Here is a 16,256-nt window from a genome sequence, read left to right on the forward strand (position 1 = left end):
AGACTTCTTTAGCCCAGTATGTAGCTTTCTTAAGAATATTATTTCTAAAATTAAAACAATTAATATTTATTTTTTATTCAACATTTTTATTAAATAATTATTAAACTACTGTTCACTTTCATAAAATTGTTCAATGCGCTGCTGAGATTATCGCTTCATTTTTTCTTTTAATTTGTATGTTTTTAATTCTATAACTACATATTTATGTATGTATGTTTGTATATTTGTATGCATGTATGTAAAGATCTGATTCGATTTACGCTAGCTTAAAATCATTGTAAAAGCGCATTTGACCCATATTCAATTTAAATGTTTTGGAACGTCTTTTTGACAAATGCTTTCATTAAAAATTGTATTTGTTTTGAATTGTATGTATATATAATTATATAAACATAAATCGTTCCGTTAAACTGAAGCATGGGCCAACATATAATTTGTTATGATAGTGGATATACGAAGATAAAATAATAAATGTTTTTGCCAATCTTAAAATAGTATTGGAAGCTGCCGAAGTTATGATTGAAATCAGTAAGTAGTGTAAAGTGTAGGTACTATAAATTAATACTTTGAAGTTAACATAACTCTATATAAAAAAGGGGAAAATTTGGTAAAAACTTGGAGGGCACATGTACTATACGTTGGGGGAGGGATTGGTATTACAGGTAATACAACTGACATGGAAAGCGACAGATACTTCTATCTTTTATTGTTAACAAGTATGATTTGTATTCTTTTGCTATATATATTTTTATATAAATATGAAAAGTTTTTAAATTACAATGTACTGCCTTTTGTTTAATGCTGTTGTACGTTAGTTTGTTAATTATTATTACTATCATTTATAATTCGTATTAGTGTTTGGAAGAGACAAAGAAGAAATAGTATCAGTAGTAGTATTTGCAAAGACAGAGTTTCATATACATGCAGGTTTAAGTTTAGTAATAGTTTTTTCATGTATATTAATTTATATAAATTAGTTGTCATACCATATTTAATATTAATTAACAATCTTTGCTTAGTACAATTCGTGGCATTTTTAATATTGTTATTTTTGATTGCTAAAATTAAATTTTTGTATTGTTTAGGTACAAAGAAAATCTCATGGCCATTGCACAGTGTGCCATCGGTTAAAATACTATATCCTTTGAATACACACTCCTTATTAAAATAATCTATTGATCGTTCCCAAAAAAAAAATAAAATAAAAACTATTTGAATTGAATTACCTTCTGCTTAAAAATTTATATTTTATGGTACTCTGATATTATATTTTTTGTTATTTATGCTTGCTTGTTCGTATGATTTTTGTGTTGTTAATTAACTCAAGAGTAGGTAGGCATAAGAATTGCATGGACATGAATTTAGTATCGTTTGATGTGTAATTGATTGGTTGATGGATTACAATATTGATAGAATATGGAATGGACATTCAATCGTACAAGGCATAAATTGAACACTTTAGTTTCTGTATTTGCTTCCACAGTCCATTATTATCAACCTGAATCTGTTACTATTTTCCAATCTTATTTTTATCTTATATAATTGAGTTTGTCGTCTCAAATGATAATCTGATTGCAAAAAAAAAAACACCTATCTACTCTATACGGAGTTGATTAACAATTAATATTTCAGCTGCCTTCAAAAAGGCCTATCGATACTGTATATATTGCATAATATTGTATGGTCGGTCGAGCGGCATGTTTTCGAAAAATCTATCTTTGAAACCATCAACTCATTTCGTTTAAAACTTTAAGGTTTTCTTTTCAAGTAATTCGCACACAGGATGAACTGCAAAAATATATTTTTCGTCTTATGCAAATGATTGAAGAGTATCAAAGTTGTATAAAATATTCAAGCATTCTACAAAAATGGCAATTATCTTGAAATTCCGATGGAATATACTAATGGACCACAAGTCGTTGTTAATTGAACTGTGAATATTCGAATGAAAGTATAAACTATTATATAAACTAGAATTGCTGTAAAATCATCATCGAAGCCATACATATAAAGCGTTCGCTGTTTAGTATTATTAATTAGTTGCATAAGAAAAGTTTGAGTTAAATTGCTGCATAAAAGTTGCTGGCGACTAGATTTAAGTTTGTTGCTTTGTGTGTTTGCAATGTATATATATGTATATGTATATGTATATATATATATGGGTGTATACGTTTATATGCTAACAACTCATTTATGTATGTATATCATATGCGCATATGTAAACATAGATATACATATATATGATGTATATGGATAGATATTACATTTTAACTAGCATTTAACTGCAATGGCTGAATCGAGCCCCAGCAAACAGACATCCCTCAGTGACCTGCTGCCTTTCATAGCCTTTTTTAATGAGTCAAATTTAATTAAATAAAGCTACTAATTCGAGAAATGTCACTTGCTATGCGTGTCATACACAAATGCCTAACTGGATAATGCAAATAATTTGAATGTTCCTTTCTTTTTTGTAAGAAGTGCATCTGAATCTATACATAATCATATTTATATATCTAATATATATATGTATATGTATATATATTATATATATATTATGTGCCCAAAATAATTTGAAGCTATTACACTGTAGTGCCGTATGCATTGTTAAACACAGCACGCGAGCTGTCTGTATCCAGTGATATATCCTCGGGACTGGCCAAATCGACGCGCACGTTGGAATTGGTGCGTCGGCGCGCCGTCTGCGCTGCACCCCAATTGCTCAAGGTCCAGTGAAAGCCAGATGCATTGGGTGCAGGCGTAGCATCAACTTTTACCTGTGTGCAAACCTGCACAGTTTATGGATAAATTAGTTTCGGCAGCAAATCTCTTCAGAAATCAACGTACCTCACGATTTCCACAAGGCAAAGTCTCTGTGCCGTTGCCTAACGCTGAGCCAGACACAGAGCCGGAACCAGATTCACGCGTGCTGCCAATGCTACTGCTACTGGCAAGCGAATCATTGCTAGACTCCAGGACGGCCCCATGATAGCGCGCTACCGAATGCACAGCCTGCCAAGAAAGGTATTCAATTACCAAACACACATATATTAAATTGAAAGAACACACCATTGCATCGCCACCCTGGCAGTCTTCAATGGACTTGAGTATCTCCCAGACGAGCTCAGAGTCCAACGGTATGGGCTGCTCTGTATCGCGGTTATAAATAGCAATGGCAATATGTACGGGATGAGGCACTGGCAACGGTATCAACAGTTTCTCCGTGACGCTTCGCTCCGCGTTTTTCTGTTTCCATGGACGCCAAGGCCGTTTGGCTTCTGGCGTTGTTTTCGGCACGTGCTGAGCACGATGGGCGCGCACTCGTGGCGTTGTAAGACCCACGGACATGTCACTGCAATATTTAAATAAAATATTGAATACCTTTAAAATGTATGATAGAATAGGACTTACCGCTTCTCGGGTTTGCGGAAAGTCAACGTGATGCGTGAACGCGGATTAAATGCGGTTACTTCGAGGAATGGTAAATGCACCTGGACGTTGCCGCGAGGTGCATACACATTACCCAGCAAATCCAGCCCTTTGGAACCGATCACATCGTTGGCATTCTTCACCATCTCCGTATAGCGCATTAAATCAAGCGAGGCATGTGGTTCTAATTTAAAATGCGTGTCGTTTTCAGTCAATGGCGTTAGAAAATCTAAACTAAATATTTCGGTATATATGAGACCCGCGAGACCTGGCCAGTCGTTAACCGAGAGACCCTGTAAAGCAACCATACCGAAATTAAAGTATTCACATTGCAAGAAAGTCTATGATTTCTTGCTGAGTTCTTACTTTGTTGTCCCAAAATTCTTCTTCACTAATCGACAGCCTACCAACTACATGAGACGGATAGTATTTTTCGAGTAAATGGGCGGCCAGTTGTATGACAATCTGCAAATATAAACAACCCAGATTAACTATAGTATGCACATAGTGCACAACAGAGTATTTTAATTATACCTTCAATTCTTTGGTGTTCAGCTTAATCCGCGACTTGACCTGAGTGCTGAGACTGGTTTGCAGCTCCCTGCGCCGTTTCTCCAGCTTTTCGTGCAGCGAGCTCATTAGGTCTTGTGCCTCGCGGTCGAGCGCTAAATATGGACCAGTTTTCGACAACTGAGCGGAAAATGGACCAAAACAGGCTTCGACAAATTGCAGAAAATCCTGCTGTGGCTGTAATATTACACGCTCGGTAGCATGCTGATATGCCTGCAGTTCGTCCAGTTCCATTTTAGCCTCTAGTGCTGCCAACGCCTGTTCCGGCCGTATGATAAAGTAATAGTCCAAGGCCAACCCGGGCCCAGCGATCCGCTTTACAGCAATGCTATCCGATGCGGGCACACGTCCGCACTTCTTAATGAACAAATGGAACGTCACAGAATCCCACAGCAACCGCAGTGTATAACGCACAACCCCAACTGAAAAATTATAAATAATAAGAGCTCTAAGGACCATAAAGAGATTTAGTATATTTACCTATTAAAACGACACCTGCCGCGAGCGGGCAAAGCAACGTGGCCACCAAAATCGCCACCAGCGGCTGGAGCAGGCCCTGGATCAAAAAGTTCCATATGAGCACCTCTAGCAGAATGCAGTAACGATTTCTAGTGTTGTCCGGTGCATCGAGGTCATAAATTAATATCATGTAGGTGTGCAACAGGAGCACAAACACTGGAATCCACAGAGGTGCACTCAATGCCAAACCAATGCTGAGCAAACAGGTCGCCAGGCATATTATCGGGAATGCGAATAGAATTACAATAGTGCCCAGAAATCCTTTCACGAAGTAATTCCAAGTGCGGTTCAAATTGCGTGTCAAGCCCTTGCCAATGAAACCTGAAATTGGTAAAATGTTGCATGAGTTTAGTTTATAAATAAGCTAAATTAAAATGGGCAGTTAAAAGCAGATTAATAGGTAATAAAAACGTAATGACGTCAGATCTTTACATCAATTATTCTTCTTTAAAAGTCGAAAAGCTGTAAATTCTAGGAAGCATATTACCATTAATTACTAAACAAATTTCATTACAATATTAGGTGGCTAACAATAATTTAGATATCAAATAAATATATGTATTCTTACCTGTGTCAGGTTCAGTTTCGAAATGAGTGCGCGATTTTGATATGTGTCGCCAGAGTTCGATTAGCCGCGAGGCTAGAGTCTGGGTGATGCTGGTTTTGCGCGGAAACAGGGTGCCATTGATTTGAGACAATTCCAGGTCGGGCATGAAGGGCTTAATGCAGAAGAGTGCCCGCAATCCCAGCGGACTACACCAGGGCACAAGAATTCCGAGCAAAAACATCATGTTCCAAGTCCAGCACCAGGTGCGTTGCAACAGATTCAACAAACGCCAAAAGGGCCAACGCGTGCTGGTGGTGCGTATCATTTCCTTCTCAACCAGAAATACAGGTTGGCTAGGATCGGAACGTGGCGTGACTATCGATGTAGCCTGCTGACTGATGACCGTGGGGATCACATCCGATTGTCCCTGAAAATTGCGCCTGATGATCCACGCCTGTGGCGACCAGATACGACATGCCCATTGGAAACTACGCGTAGGCGTCTTGGCATTCTTCAGCTCTTTCAGCAGCACTGGCTCACGCTCCTTCATGAACGCCAGATCGCGTGACAGAAAGTAGGCAGTCTGCTGCAGATTGTGCTGGCTACACATCTTCAGTGCTTCCTCGTGCGCTGACCAGGCACACTTGTACAGCTTGTGCTGTTCTGCGTTTCGCAGCTTGGAGCGAAGCCAGGGCGCAACGCGTGACAGTACTGAGTGATCGTTGGCCAAGCACTTCTGGTGCTCCTCGCGAGTTCGCTTGATATCCTGTTGCACCTTGTCAACGGCCTTGTACATAATAACAACCGACTGGGCCTGATCCACCAGCAGCTGCGGCACGCCGTTACCAAGTTCGGCCAGCTTGGCATTGGACATGATGGAGCTATACACACGCTGCAGGTATTCTTTCATGACTGCATCGTTAACTTCCTCCTCGATTTCCTTGTCGTTTAGTTTCTTGGCGCGTAGCTCGGCAATCAGTCGTTCGCGGAAGTGCAAAAACCAGCCTCGTGTCTCACGCTCCAGTATTCCCACTAGGATGGGAAGTGCTTTACGCATTATGTCCCGGCAGAACAGGCGCAGATCGATCTCTTGGCCTTTAGGTGTCAGAAACAGGTATGGCACCGGCTGTGTCACCTCGCAGCTGTTGAAATCGAACTTTTCCATCGTTGCTCGACGTAGCATTTTTCGCACATAGGAGCAGAGGCCATCTAGGCAGTCTTCAAACTCCGGCTGCAAAACAAAATAATACACGTAATATATTATAAACTCTCCAGTACGATTAGGAAGTATTTAATTAGTACTTAATAGGTAATTAACTCACCCGACACACCAGCTCAGCTATGAGGAAGCGGCAGCGCTCCTCCTTAATCTTGTAGTCCAGATTGTGGGCCAGCAATGCGGGCACACCGATAAACATGTCTACTAGCCTGATGAGTGCATTCAGCAGAGCATGCATTGCATGCACCACAGAAAAAAAGTGGGAGAAGATGCGGGCCCGGGCTGTGACGACTACGAAGCGTGCTGCCAACGCCAGGTCGCTTAAGAAGGAATCATGGGCGCGTAGGGTGCCCTTTTGCAGGAGTTGAGAGAGGCGCCACTTGTGGACCTGGCCAGTAAAATGCAAACTGGGAACGTCGAATTCACTGTGAAAGCAAATCAGAATGTTTTAGACTGTTGATAGGATTCATGAGAGCAACAGATAAAACACATATGGGCACAACACAGTGATGCGAGACAAAATTAAATGACAAATTATAAGCATGCTTAAGCGTGGGCCAGATTCTTAATTTTGTTTGATCGAATTCACGTGACTATGATAAAATTAATTAAATTAGTTACACTTAAAATTAGTTTGTGTGCGAGTGAAAAGATTTGTGAAATATGTGTGTGTATTCCCTATTTGAATGACTAAGTAAGTACTAATTGGCTAATCAAAGAACAGTAATAAATATATACATGAATATCAGAAGTAATATTTGATATTCTATATTAAAAACTTAAAATCTATATTTTTTAGTTGTGGCAAATCCGTTAACATTATTGAATTCAAGAAACTTTAAGATCTCTAAACTTTTGAAAATAGAGGCAACAAGACTAATGGAAGCTGCCAAAAGATTTATTTTTTATATTCGTTTTGTCGTAAGATTTGATTGCGAATTTTCAATTCGTTTTAAAGGCATGCATAAATTTAGCGTAGCGTTATTTATGAATGGATATTTATAAACATAGAAAACAAAGTACCACGCATAATTTATGTATCTTGAGGCTAGAAGAAATTATAACTTTATATGCATGTAAATGTATACAATAGGTACAAAATATGATACACTGACTAAACAATTTGATATGCATTATGGCAAACACGCAAAACATTTATTTCGGTTTTAATTTGTTTTTATTTTTGGTTTTTGTAGTTCGTTGCTTATAGTTTATTTACCCATTTTTACGTATTGTTTCCAATTGTTCCAAAGTTAATTTCTTCGGCTTTCCATATTTATCCTTTTGCAAGCTTTACAGGAATATTTCACATACAAACATTTTGTTTACGTTAATTGTAACTGTATGCAGTTACGTACAGACACATATTTGCGCATTTTAACGTAATGTTAATGTTAACGTTGTTTCAAAGCTTAAAATAGTGAAGCATGCAATAAACGTAAAACAAAACTGAACCGCAAAAAATAAAACAATTTTCTCTTTCGCCCCAAAGACTTTTTAACATGCTTCTGATTGGCTTGTTGCTTTTGCTTCTTATTTTTTTGACAGCTGCATGTGCGTGCGCAAGGTGACAAATGATTTGCAAGTTGTCTAAGCGTTTGCAGAAAACAAATGTTGAATAGCTCCGCACAGCGGTGCAATTTTGCTGCTAAGCTTAGCAGCGGTATGTTAATGTTAGCTACATACATATATACATATATACTATGTATATATGTAAGCACCGGCCGTGCAACGTTTGTTTAATTGAATGTTATCGATTTAGCACTTAATGTTTATCGTCATCGAATAGAACGCGCCGACATCTATGCTCGAGCGCTTTATTGAAAAATCATCATATTTTCAGCTTGGCTGCATCATCATCATTATCATTAACTCCTTGCCAGACAGCAGCTCTTGTTTTTTTTGTTTTGTGCGCATGCATGCCTGCGACCCCAAACTCACCCAGTTTCGCGCAAACTTTTCAATTGTGCATTTGTGAGGCGACGCGGCTCGCCGCTGCCATCGGAGGCAACAGCATCCAATTCATCAAAGGGCGGCGCTATAAATAGGTCACTCTGATTAATGGGACGCTTTCTGCGACCGCTCACACTGTTTGTCGTATTACTGGCCGTTACATTAAGAGTGCTGGTCGCCAATGGTTCGGGCAGAACTGTAAAAAGAAAACACACAAAATCAAATAATAACTCAGTCAACACTTGTTAACAAAACACATTTGGCTCTTCGCTTACCAATCGGAAAACTCTTCCAGTGATATAAAAACTGCTCGGCAACGCATTTAATTTGCTGAACCAGCTGTTCCACTTCGGGCGGTGCTCCCACCAAATTGATGTTGAACTCAACGGGCTCACGCTCTGGCGCGGCCAGCGTTTGGGGGCGCAGCAATTGATGGTTGCCCGACGTGCTGCCGCTTGCAACTGTCGACGCCGACGACGGTGGCGGCTGCTGCGGTTGCGGCTGCAATGACATGATGCTGATAAGTTGCTTCCCCCCACAACAGGCGTTTATTCCATCATTGCGAGCAGTCTGTATCAATATTCAAATCAAAAGCTGAAAATATTTATGGAATCTGTTAATCCATACGCAAAACACAAATGCCAATTGAAATCGTTGAAATGCGCGCCATATTAATATTAATGATCCAATTGGAAATACATACACACACACACGCATACATATATCGCTTCTGTCTGTGTGCGTGCATTTGTATAGATCACAACAATTTAAGACATTCCAGCACAATGTAAACAATTAACTAAAGCAAGTGAGCACAGAGGCTGTTGTTCGCGTGGGGCAAATTTAGGAACTAAATATGCTTACACGTTAATCACTAACACTGTCAGCAGACACAGGTGAATGCAAGCAACCTTTCAAAATCCAAACGCTCAGCTCGCAAAGTCACTTTAACTCAATTTCGCGCTTCGTTAACTTTGGCGAGACGCGTTCGGACAGCGATTGTCAGTTTGCTGGACAAAAAAACATACATACATATAAATATATACATATGCTTATACGACTGCCAATTGTGCGTTCCACGCCCAACACAACAGAGACTATGCACCACCACCCCCCAGCACACCACACACAAGCTCTAGTGCTTCTCATTGTTCTTTATTGCGGTACACGCACACAACTCATTTCAGATTGTCGTCGGTTTTGAGTTACGGCTGCCTTTTACCTTGTTTTATATATCAAGTTGCTACTAGGCTAGCATGTGCGTATGTACGTAAGTAAACATGTACTAAACACAGATCGTGAATTTATACTACTACTACTTTCGAGTTACATTTATCGATGAATATTCGCTACAAACAGTTTGGGAGACATTGGTAGGCGGCGACAGACAGTCCGCAAATCACACATATTATTAAGAGGTCCTTGCGCTTCTTTTTAAGCACGATGTGTAACTAGCAATAGCGAGATAATGACTATATTTCGCGTACTGTAAATGTAATTTAGACTTACACTTGGTTTATTTCACAGAAAACATTTTAATCTTGCACAAACTATACTACGCGTTTTCTCACAATTGTATTACCATTTCGAGATATATAGGAAAAACTATCGATATACATTGCAGTGTGACTGCACTATGTTCTTTTGCAAAATACCATTTTCGTAGGACTCACTAACCCCAAACGTCCAGCTGACGAACAGCTGTATCAAGGCAACAAAATTTGAATTGCTCAACACTGTTGACATTGTTGCGCGATGTTTCCAAAATAAAAAACTCGAGTATCAAATGGAAGGCAACAAAGTAAAAAGATTATGTATGGCAATAAACTGTCATGCAAGTGGCTTGCAAGATTTTGACAACTTATATAGATTTCCCAAAAATGCAGAGCTCAAGCAAAAGTGGCTAGAAAATCTAGGTCTTACAAGCGATCGAATGCTGCCGTCGTCCCGATCCCTAATATGTCAACGACACTTCACTGCAGCTTGCCGAGGAAAGAAAAGGATATTTTCCTGGGCGGTGCCAACACTAAATTTGGGCACAGGTAATTACAGCAATCAGCTCAAGTGCACACGCCACAACTTAAATTTTGTGTTTCGCAGATTCAACTAAAAAACTACATCAACCAATAAAGCCACGAGAATTAATGCGGAAATGTTGTGCTAGCAACTGCAATTCAAAACCTCCAGAAATGTTGCATGCGTTTCCCATGAAAACGGACAAACGACGCTTCTGGTTAAAGCTCTGCGGATTGAATGACATGAGAAAAAAGTACTACATATGCCAAAAACACTTTTCAGCTCGTTTCTTGCATGGCGATAAACTATTATCAGATTCATATCCCGACTCAAACCTTGAAGGTACTGATCAACAGGCGTTAAATGTAGAGACAATTGATATAGAAGAGCATAAATATGAAGATGATGCCGATGACTCACCGGACATGTACACCAAATTCAGTGTTGCCGACAAAGATTCAGTTGATCAGCCATGCGAAAGAAGCTGCTTAAATTGTGTGAATAACAGGAACAGGAGTGTTGAAATGCAGAATGAAATGGATGCAATGAGAAAAAAGATAAAACTGCTGGAGAAACTGCTTGACCAGAAGAACGATAGCGAGGAAGAGGAGTACATATGGATGCTGCTCAAATGAATATAAACACGAGCCACGTTTGGCATTCACCATTTTATTCATCTTATTGCATCTGGAGCTCAATCTGCAAGAGGCGCTGATTTGTGGGACAATACGGCATGGTAGCAGACATATTGGTAATCGCCTTGGCACGCTCACGCAGCTCATCCAGTTGCTGCATTTGGGCTGCACCGCCCGGAGCCGCTGACTTCGCCTGTTTGTATTGTATGAGTACCAAGTCCATTGCTGCCACCATGACATCGGGTATGACTTTGACGATATCACCACTTAGTTGCTTTACAGTTGACAAGCACACGTCCACATCCTTAGGGGTGTTGGGTATAATGTTTGGTATGCCCTCCAGCTGCTTTAGCGCCGCACAATGCTTTCCATCGTGATAGTCGTCAAAGAACTTAAGCAAATCACGTAACAATGTGAAGATCACATGCACTTTAGGCTCAATATCCGAGGAGCCGGCAGCCGTTAGCTGGGTGCTAAAACGCCTGACTTCCAGACTAAGTCGTGCCCGTAATGTGCCCTCCGCTGGACGCTGCTGCACCACCTGAGCCAGCAGTATCGAAGTGTACTTTAAGGCCAGATTAAGATTTCCAGCAATGTCATAGAGGCGTATCGCCATCTCAAAGTTTCCGCGCGCCACCATTTCATCAGCCACCAGGCCAGCCATTGTGTGTGAATTAAACTCTGTGCAGCTAAACTGTCCAAAGAGGCCTCTGTGGACGAAAGAAGAGAATTATAAATCCAAGGATTTTCTTGCGAACCCAACTGTTATATTACTGCTAATCTATACTGAGTGTATTTAATTAAATGTATTAATAAATTCAATTAATATTTTTCTTTTTAAAATAATTATCTTTGAATTATATAAATGAGAGGAAGGTCGAGCAATTTTAGGTCTCTTTTGATCTGTTTATAAAGTTATTTCTATTACGTACCCCATTGACTGCACATCTTCGACCTCGTCGACTTGCTGTCGCTGGCCAAATATTAAATCGAATATGCTGGTGTCCAGCACACCGCTGTCAACGACCAAGTCGCAGACACATCTTAGGAACATGTTGCGTCCCTTGGGGTCGTGCAGGTTGCGCAGCGTGTAGTAGTAGTGGAGTGCCTCGGCAGTGTCCGTTGCCTCAAAGCGCTGCACATAGAGACGAACAAGCCGTGCCAGATTCAGACGACGAAGCGGCGTAGGATCGCATACATCAACTATGAGCAGAGGCTGGCAAACGCTGCGCACGCCACCCAACATACCCAGCTCATGCAGCGCTATAGCCATGTGCACAGCATGCACGCGATAAGCATCGGAGCGGGATAGAAATTCAATGGCCGCCTCGAACTGGCCGGTGAGCGCTAGCGCTTGGAAATATAGATGTGGATGTGCTGAAGCATTGAAGTACTTCTCGCCATAGTTATCAATGATTAAGCTCTGGAGCTGGCCATAATCTGCCGCGTCGCCGGTATGCAGCATGGACAGTCTAAGCCAGATAAAGTCGTCAATTGTTTTGGCCACCTCGCCGTGAACCTCGTTAACGTCGCAGCCAAGCAGGATGCAATATACAGCTTTCTTATAAGCATCAGTTGAGTTGCGTATTTTGTTGGCGTACTGCAGTTTGAGTTGACTCTCTGTCTTGGAGTTGACTACGCCTGCACTTCGATTTGCAATCAATTGGGCAAATTCATCATAGCTGGAGCCAGCCTCGCGGAGAAAATCTACAGCGGTATCAATGGCTCCGCAGCGCAAGCTATAATAGATAAGTGGCCAAAGGGGCCTGCCGCCAGTTGTCTCTACCAGGCCGATGACATCTTGTCCGCAAAAGCAACGATTTACATAAGCTCGCACCAATTGATAGTTATCGGCATTGGTGTCCATGTTCACCAGTGAAATAATGTATACTCTGTAGCGACGCTCCAGGTGTAGTTTGGCGTTCAATACAAACTCCGGCCGCTGCCGATTACTGATGGGATCTCCCTTACATAAGGCTTCGCCAACCTGAGTCATGTTGGAGAGTAGCATCCACATGTCGGTGAGACGCGCATCTCCAAAAGTGTTGGTCAGCTGTGCGAATTTCTGCACTAAATTTGGGCGAGACTCGCCTTTGAGCACGAGGGCATTGTACTCGCACAGCTCCTTGGCATATATTAGCCCCATTTCATCGAGGCAAGAGAGCGGCAGACATTCGCGCCGCAAGATTGCCTGGTCGGGCAGCCGCTGTAAGTCAATGAAATTCTGCGACGGTCCAATCAAAGCCTCCAGCAAACGTGTTTTTTCTTCGTTCCAGGAGCTGATTAGATTTTCCCATTTCTGCTTGCTGACCGTGTCTCTGATCTGTACAAAGCGCAAATATAAGTCATCCATATACATGTGATAAGAGTTACATACATTTTTATTAGTATCCTCGATGACGGACAAAACTGCATTCTCTCGCTCGTTTTTAAGAAACGTGCAAACATCTGTCTCCGCGCCAGCTACATCGAGGGGCGAGAAAGTCTTAGCCGCGCTGAGTTTCTCGAGCCTTTTATTCAATTTCGGCAGATCAATGCCCTTGGAGCCCAGCAATATTTGACTGCGGATAAGCAAACACGATTGCTATTCACATTTTTACAGAGTTATGTGCTAACAACTTACGCTTGGATTTCTTTGGTGCCGGTCTTGGTGACGCGCCTGTGCAGCTGCTCTGTGGCTTGCAGGACCTGTTGGAGTGTTCTCTCCACGCCGGGCAGTGCACAGTTATCGCTATCCTTTGTTAGGCTTTCAGCACGCTGCAGCAAAGTATTTAGGTCCATTTTGAAAATCTTTCAGAATTAAATAAAAAACGCGGACAGCACCGGAACGTAAACAATGTAAACAAGTGCTGTAAAACGAATCGAATAATTTTTCCAACACTAAATTTGTAAGCGCGTCATTTGAAAAAAAAACATAAAAAACAAAAAAAGCCGACAGGACTGAGCGAAATAAATCAATATTTGGGGCATGTTAAAACAGTTGTTACAGTTACGGCTATTTTTGTACATTTTTTATATTTACAGTATATAAGAGCCACTTGCCACTTATAGCTATTCATTAACATGACTCAATGTTTAATGAATACCAACCGCAGAATAACCCTATTGAAATTCATTAATTATTTAACTTAAAAAAGTGGTAAATTTTATTTCTCGTACCGTTACGCATACATAGACGCATGATTATAACTCACCCGATTAATAAAACCCCTAATTATTCAATCGTTTACTACGATTGTTGTTCTTAAAGAAGTCCATAGTCATTGTTGTATTGTTTATCTGAACTACATATTATGCCTTAGAGCCTTGATCTCGTTCAGCATTTGATTTATTTAACTGACAAATAAGTATTTGTATAGTTAGTCTTTAATTCCTATATATAAATTCAATTCATATTGGGTAATTTGTGTTATTGTGAAGATATATTTTGTTTTTCTTAAATGATTCAATCATATTCTTATTTTTACAGCTTGACAAGCCAATTACATACCCATTAAAAAAAAAAAATACACAACTTATTACTTGTAAAAATTATATTAAAATTGAAACTAAAGACATTATAACTTGCATTGTAACTGAACAGTTATTGGTTTGAAAAATTGTGTACTAACTTAACCTGCATTGTTGCTAAGTAGTCACCACAAATGATGCTAGGCAACATTTTGGATCCTTACATATTTGTTAAGATGTTTATTTGTGGTTTTGTTTGCCCTTATAACTTATAGGTACTAGTATGTATATTTTGCCATCCGTCCTAGGACCAAGCTGTTTTTTTATAAGAAAAACCAATTGTACAATCCAGAAGCTGACACGTTCTTATGATACAATACAGCTGCTTTTCTCGGGAGGGTTACCATTCTCGTTCTCAATTAACATAAGTAACTGATGAAAAATATCGCCCACAGACTACAGAAACACAGAAAGACAAAGGTCAATTAATAATTCCATAACTTCCTACTCTCACATCACAATGTACTCACCTCATTTTGCTTTGCTGATGTTTCGAGAAAAGCGGCCCGCCAACTGTCGGCGAGTTTTTTGCCCTCTTCTGTTGAAACAGTGCGCTCCTGATGCAGATCTGTCTTATTGCCTACTAAGACCACAGGTACACTGAAAAAATGAATAAAATTAAACTGAATTCGAATCGAAAAAGACAGCATATATGTCTTACTATTTCTTGCCCATCACATCTAACAGCTTTTCGTAAATAATTTTGATGACTTCAAATGATTTTTGACTGGTTATGGAATAAACGAGAACATATCCATGAAAGTCCATGCTGTATTGCACTGGAAATATGCTGTATTCATCTTGTCCAGCCGTATCGACCAGTTTGATGTTATAATCTTGCGAGTTCACACGCGTAATTTTGGTGAATGCTGTAATTTCATGAAATTCAACGCGTAAACATTAATCGTTTATCAAATTACGTTCTTTGTGCATGCTTTAACCACATGACCGTAAATGTTGAATGCCATCAGCATCCACTGTGGTGTTCACACTGCTTTCTATGACTAATGTTGTCAAATGAAAAGCGACTGTTGCTTACGTTTGCTTTAAAGTTTATGTTTGCAAGAAACAGCTGCTTTTAGTACACATAAACGACTTACTATTTTCAATGGTTGGATCGTAAGAGTCCACGAATTGGCCCTCAACAAACTGTATACTGAGCGAAGATTTGCCTGTTAATGCAAGTGAAACGCAATTATTATATAGGAATTTTTTTAATAGTTAGCAATGTTGTCCGTGTCTGTGTCTGTTGTCAAAATACTACGCAATTACCAATAACAACAACAAGAACAACACAAACGCACTGACGGCCCATATAACTACAGCAGCAATAGCAGAACGATTAGTCAGACTGGAGCTGGTGCTGATGCTAGTGCTGGAGTATAACTCTAATTAACTTACCCACTGAGCGATATCCCATCATGGCTATATTGCGTTCTTTTGGTGGCATTATGTAGGCCTATTTGATTATTTCTACAATGTATAATTGTCTTTGCCCCTAAGAGGGTGTGTAGGTGTGTGAGTGTGTCTGTGCGTTTGTGTGCGCCGTTTACTCGATTGTGATCTTCTAGACTCTCAACTTGCTCTAGATACTTGTTGCTATCACAGTTGTAAACTTGCTGCAGCGTAGTTCAAATTCTATATTGTTTAATTCAATTATGTATTATTTCACAGAAAACATTCTGAGTTTACACTAACTACGCGTTTTCTTTGGCTGTGGTCACCCAAACTATTTAACATTTACCTCGCTGTTATTAACAGCACGCTGTCAATTGATTTAATATTTGACGCCGACGTTAAATGCTTATGATTTACAATGACTTAAATAACGGTAATAATTATTATTCTCTTTTTTAAATAA

The 16,256-nt window shown here is 40.0% G+C and overlaps 4 protein-coding genes across 7 annotated transcripts; 1 reads left to right on the forward strand and 3 right to left on the reverse strand.

Moving 5' to 3' along the window:
* Nucleotides 1-65: 65 nt before the first annotated feature.
* On the reverse strand, nucleotides 66-9,839 carry LOC6573323. Of its 3 annotated transcripts, none has more exons than XM_032732373.2 (13): nucleotides 9,744-9,839; nucleotides 8,510-8,828; nucleotides 8,223-8,430; nucleotides 7,501-7,572; nucleotides 6,385-6,706; nucleotides 5,084-6,293; nucleotides 4,477-4,836; nucleotides 3,961-4,418; nucleotides 3,793-3,891; nucleotides 3,409-3,719; nucleotides 3,067-3,349; nucleotides 2,845-3,009; nucleotides 66-2,786 (listed from the first exon to the last, which is right to left on the reverse strand). In XM_032732373.2, exons 2-13 carry the CDS (start codon nucleotides 8,745-8,747, stop codon nucleotides 2,580-2,582), a joined length of 3,933 nt encoding a protein of 1,310 aa, XP_032588264.2. In that variant the 5' UTR covers nucleotides 8,748-8,828; nucleotides 9,744-9,839; the 3' UTR covers nucleotides 66-2,579. The 3 variants fall into 3 exon arrangements, with proteins under 3 accessions (XP_032588264.2, XP_043863170.1, XP_043863171.1); XM_044007235.1 differs by lacking the exon at nucleotides 9,744-9,839 and adding an exon at nucleotides 9,457-9,530; XM_044007236.1 differs by lacking the exon at nucleotides 7,501-7,572.
* Nucleotides 9,840-9,867: 28 nt separating this feature from the next.
* LOC6573322 lies at nucleotides 9,868-11,728 on the forward strand. Of its 2 annotated transcripts, XM_032732393.2 has the most exons (3): nucleotides 9,868-10,035; nucleotides 10,121-10,276; nucleotides 10,335-11,728. In XM_032732393.2, exons 2-3 carry the CDS (start codon nucleotides 10,168-10,170, stop codon nucleotides 10,883-10,885), a joined length of 660 nt encoding a protein of 219 aa, XP_032588284.1. In that variant the 5' UTR covers nucleotides 9,868-10,035; nucleotides 10,121-10,167; the 3' UTR covers nucleotides 10,886-11,728. The 2 variants fall into 2 exon arrangements, with proteins under 2 accessions (XP_032588284.1, XP_001999408.2); XM_001999372.4 differs by having other exon boundaries at nucleotides 9,868-10,276.
* Nucleotides 10,900-13,775, reverse strand: LOC6573321 (nuclear pore complex protein Nup93-1). Its single transcript, XM_001999371.4, has 4 exons — nucleotides 13,509-13,775; nucleotides 13,263-13,446; nucleotides 11,818-13,208; nucleotides 10,900-11,595 (listed from the first exon to the last, which is right to left on the reverse strand). The coding sequence occupies exons 1-4, from the start codon at nucleotides 13,664-13,666 to the stop codon at nucleotides 10,929-10,931; spliced, it is 2,400 nt and encodes a 799-aa protein (XP_001999407.1). The 5' UTR covers nucleotides 13,667-13,775; the 3' UTR covers nucleotides 10,900-10,928.
* Nucleotides 13,776-14,288: 513 nt separating this feature from the next.
* Nucleotides 14,289-16,130, reverse strand: LOC6573320 (GTP-binding protein Rheb homolog). Its single transcript, XM_001999370.4, has 5 exons — nucleotides 15,797-16,130; nucleotides 15,496-15,567; nucleotides 15,057-15,264; nucleotides 14,866-14,995; nucleotides 14,289-14,791 (listed from the first exon to the last, which is right to left on the reverse strand). The coding sequence occupies exons 1-5, from the start codon at nucleotides 15,843-15,845 to the stop codon at nucleotides 14,702-14,704; spliced, it is 549 nt and encodes a 182-aa protein (XP_001999406.1). The 5' UTR covers nucleotides 15,846-16,130; the 3' UTR covers nucleotides 14,289-14,701.
* Nucleotides 16,131-16,256: the final 126 nt, after the last annotated feature.

The sequence above is a fragment of the Drosophila mojavensis genome, unplaced genomic scaffold, assembly GCF_018153725.1.
Source record: "Drosophila mojavensis isolate 15081-1352.22 unplaced genomic scaffold, ASM1815372v1 contig_16, whole genome shotgun sequence".
NCBI lineage: Eukaryota > Metazoa > Arthropoda > Insecta > Diptera > Drosophilidae > Drosophila > Drosophila mojavensis.

Bases quoted from the DNA above. Each gene is read 5' to 3' on its own strand.
- LOC6573323 (XM_032732373.2), bottom strand. From the start codon at position 8,747: ATGTCATTGCAGCCGCAACCGCAGCAGCCGCCACCGTCGTCGGCGTCG. The intron at 7,573-8,222 runs GTGAGTTTGGGG...ATTCCTGTAAAG, and splicing joins AAAAGTTTGCGCGAAACTGG to CTTGCAAAAGGATAAATATG. The intron at 4,837-5,083 runs GTAAGAATACAT...TACCAATTTCAG, and splicing joins CGAAACTGAACCTGACACAG to GTTTCATTGGCAAGGGCTTG.
- LOC6573322 (XM_001999372.4), top strand. From the start codon at position 10,021: ATGGAAGGCAACAAAGTAAAAAGATTATGTATGGCAATAAACTGTCAT. The intron at 10,277-10,334 runs GTAATTACAGCA...TGTGTTTCGCAG, and splicing joins AACACTAAATTTGGGCACAG to ATTCAACTAAAAAACTACAT.
- LOC6573321 (XM_001999371.4), bottom strand. From the start codon at position 13,666: ATGGACCTAAATACTTTGCTGCAGCGTGCTGAAAGCCTAACAAAGGAT. The intron at 13,447-13,508 runs GTAAGTTGTTAG...GCTTATCCGCAG, and splicing joins GGCACCAAAGAAATCCAAGC to TCAAATATTGCTGGGCTCCA. The intron at 11,596-11,817 runs GTACGTAATAGA...TTTCGTCCACAG, and splicing joins GAAGATGTGCAGTCAATGGG to AGGCCTCTTTGGACAGTTTA.
- LOC6573320 (XM_001999370.4), bottom strand. From the start codon at position 15,845: ATGCCACCAAAAGAACGCAATATAGCCATGATGGGATATCGCTCAGTG. The intron at 15,265-15,495 runs GTAAGTCGTTTA...ATGAAATTACAG, and splicing joins CGATCCAACCATTGAAAATA to CATTCACCAAAATTACGCGT. The intron at 14,996-15,056 runs GTAAGACATATA...TCATTTTTTCAG, and splicing joins GATGTGATGGGCAAGAAATA to TGTACCTGTGGTCTTAGTAG.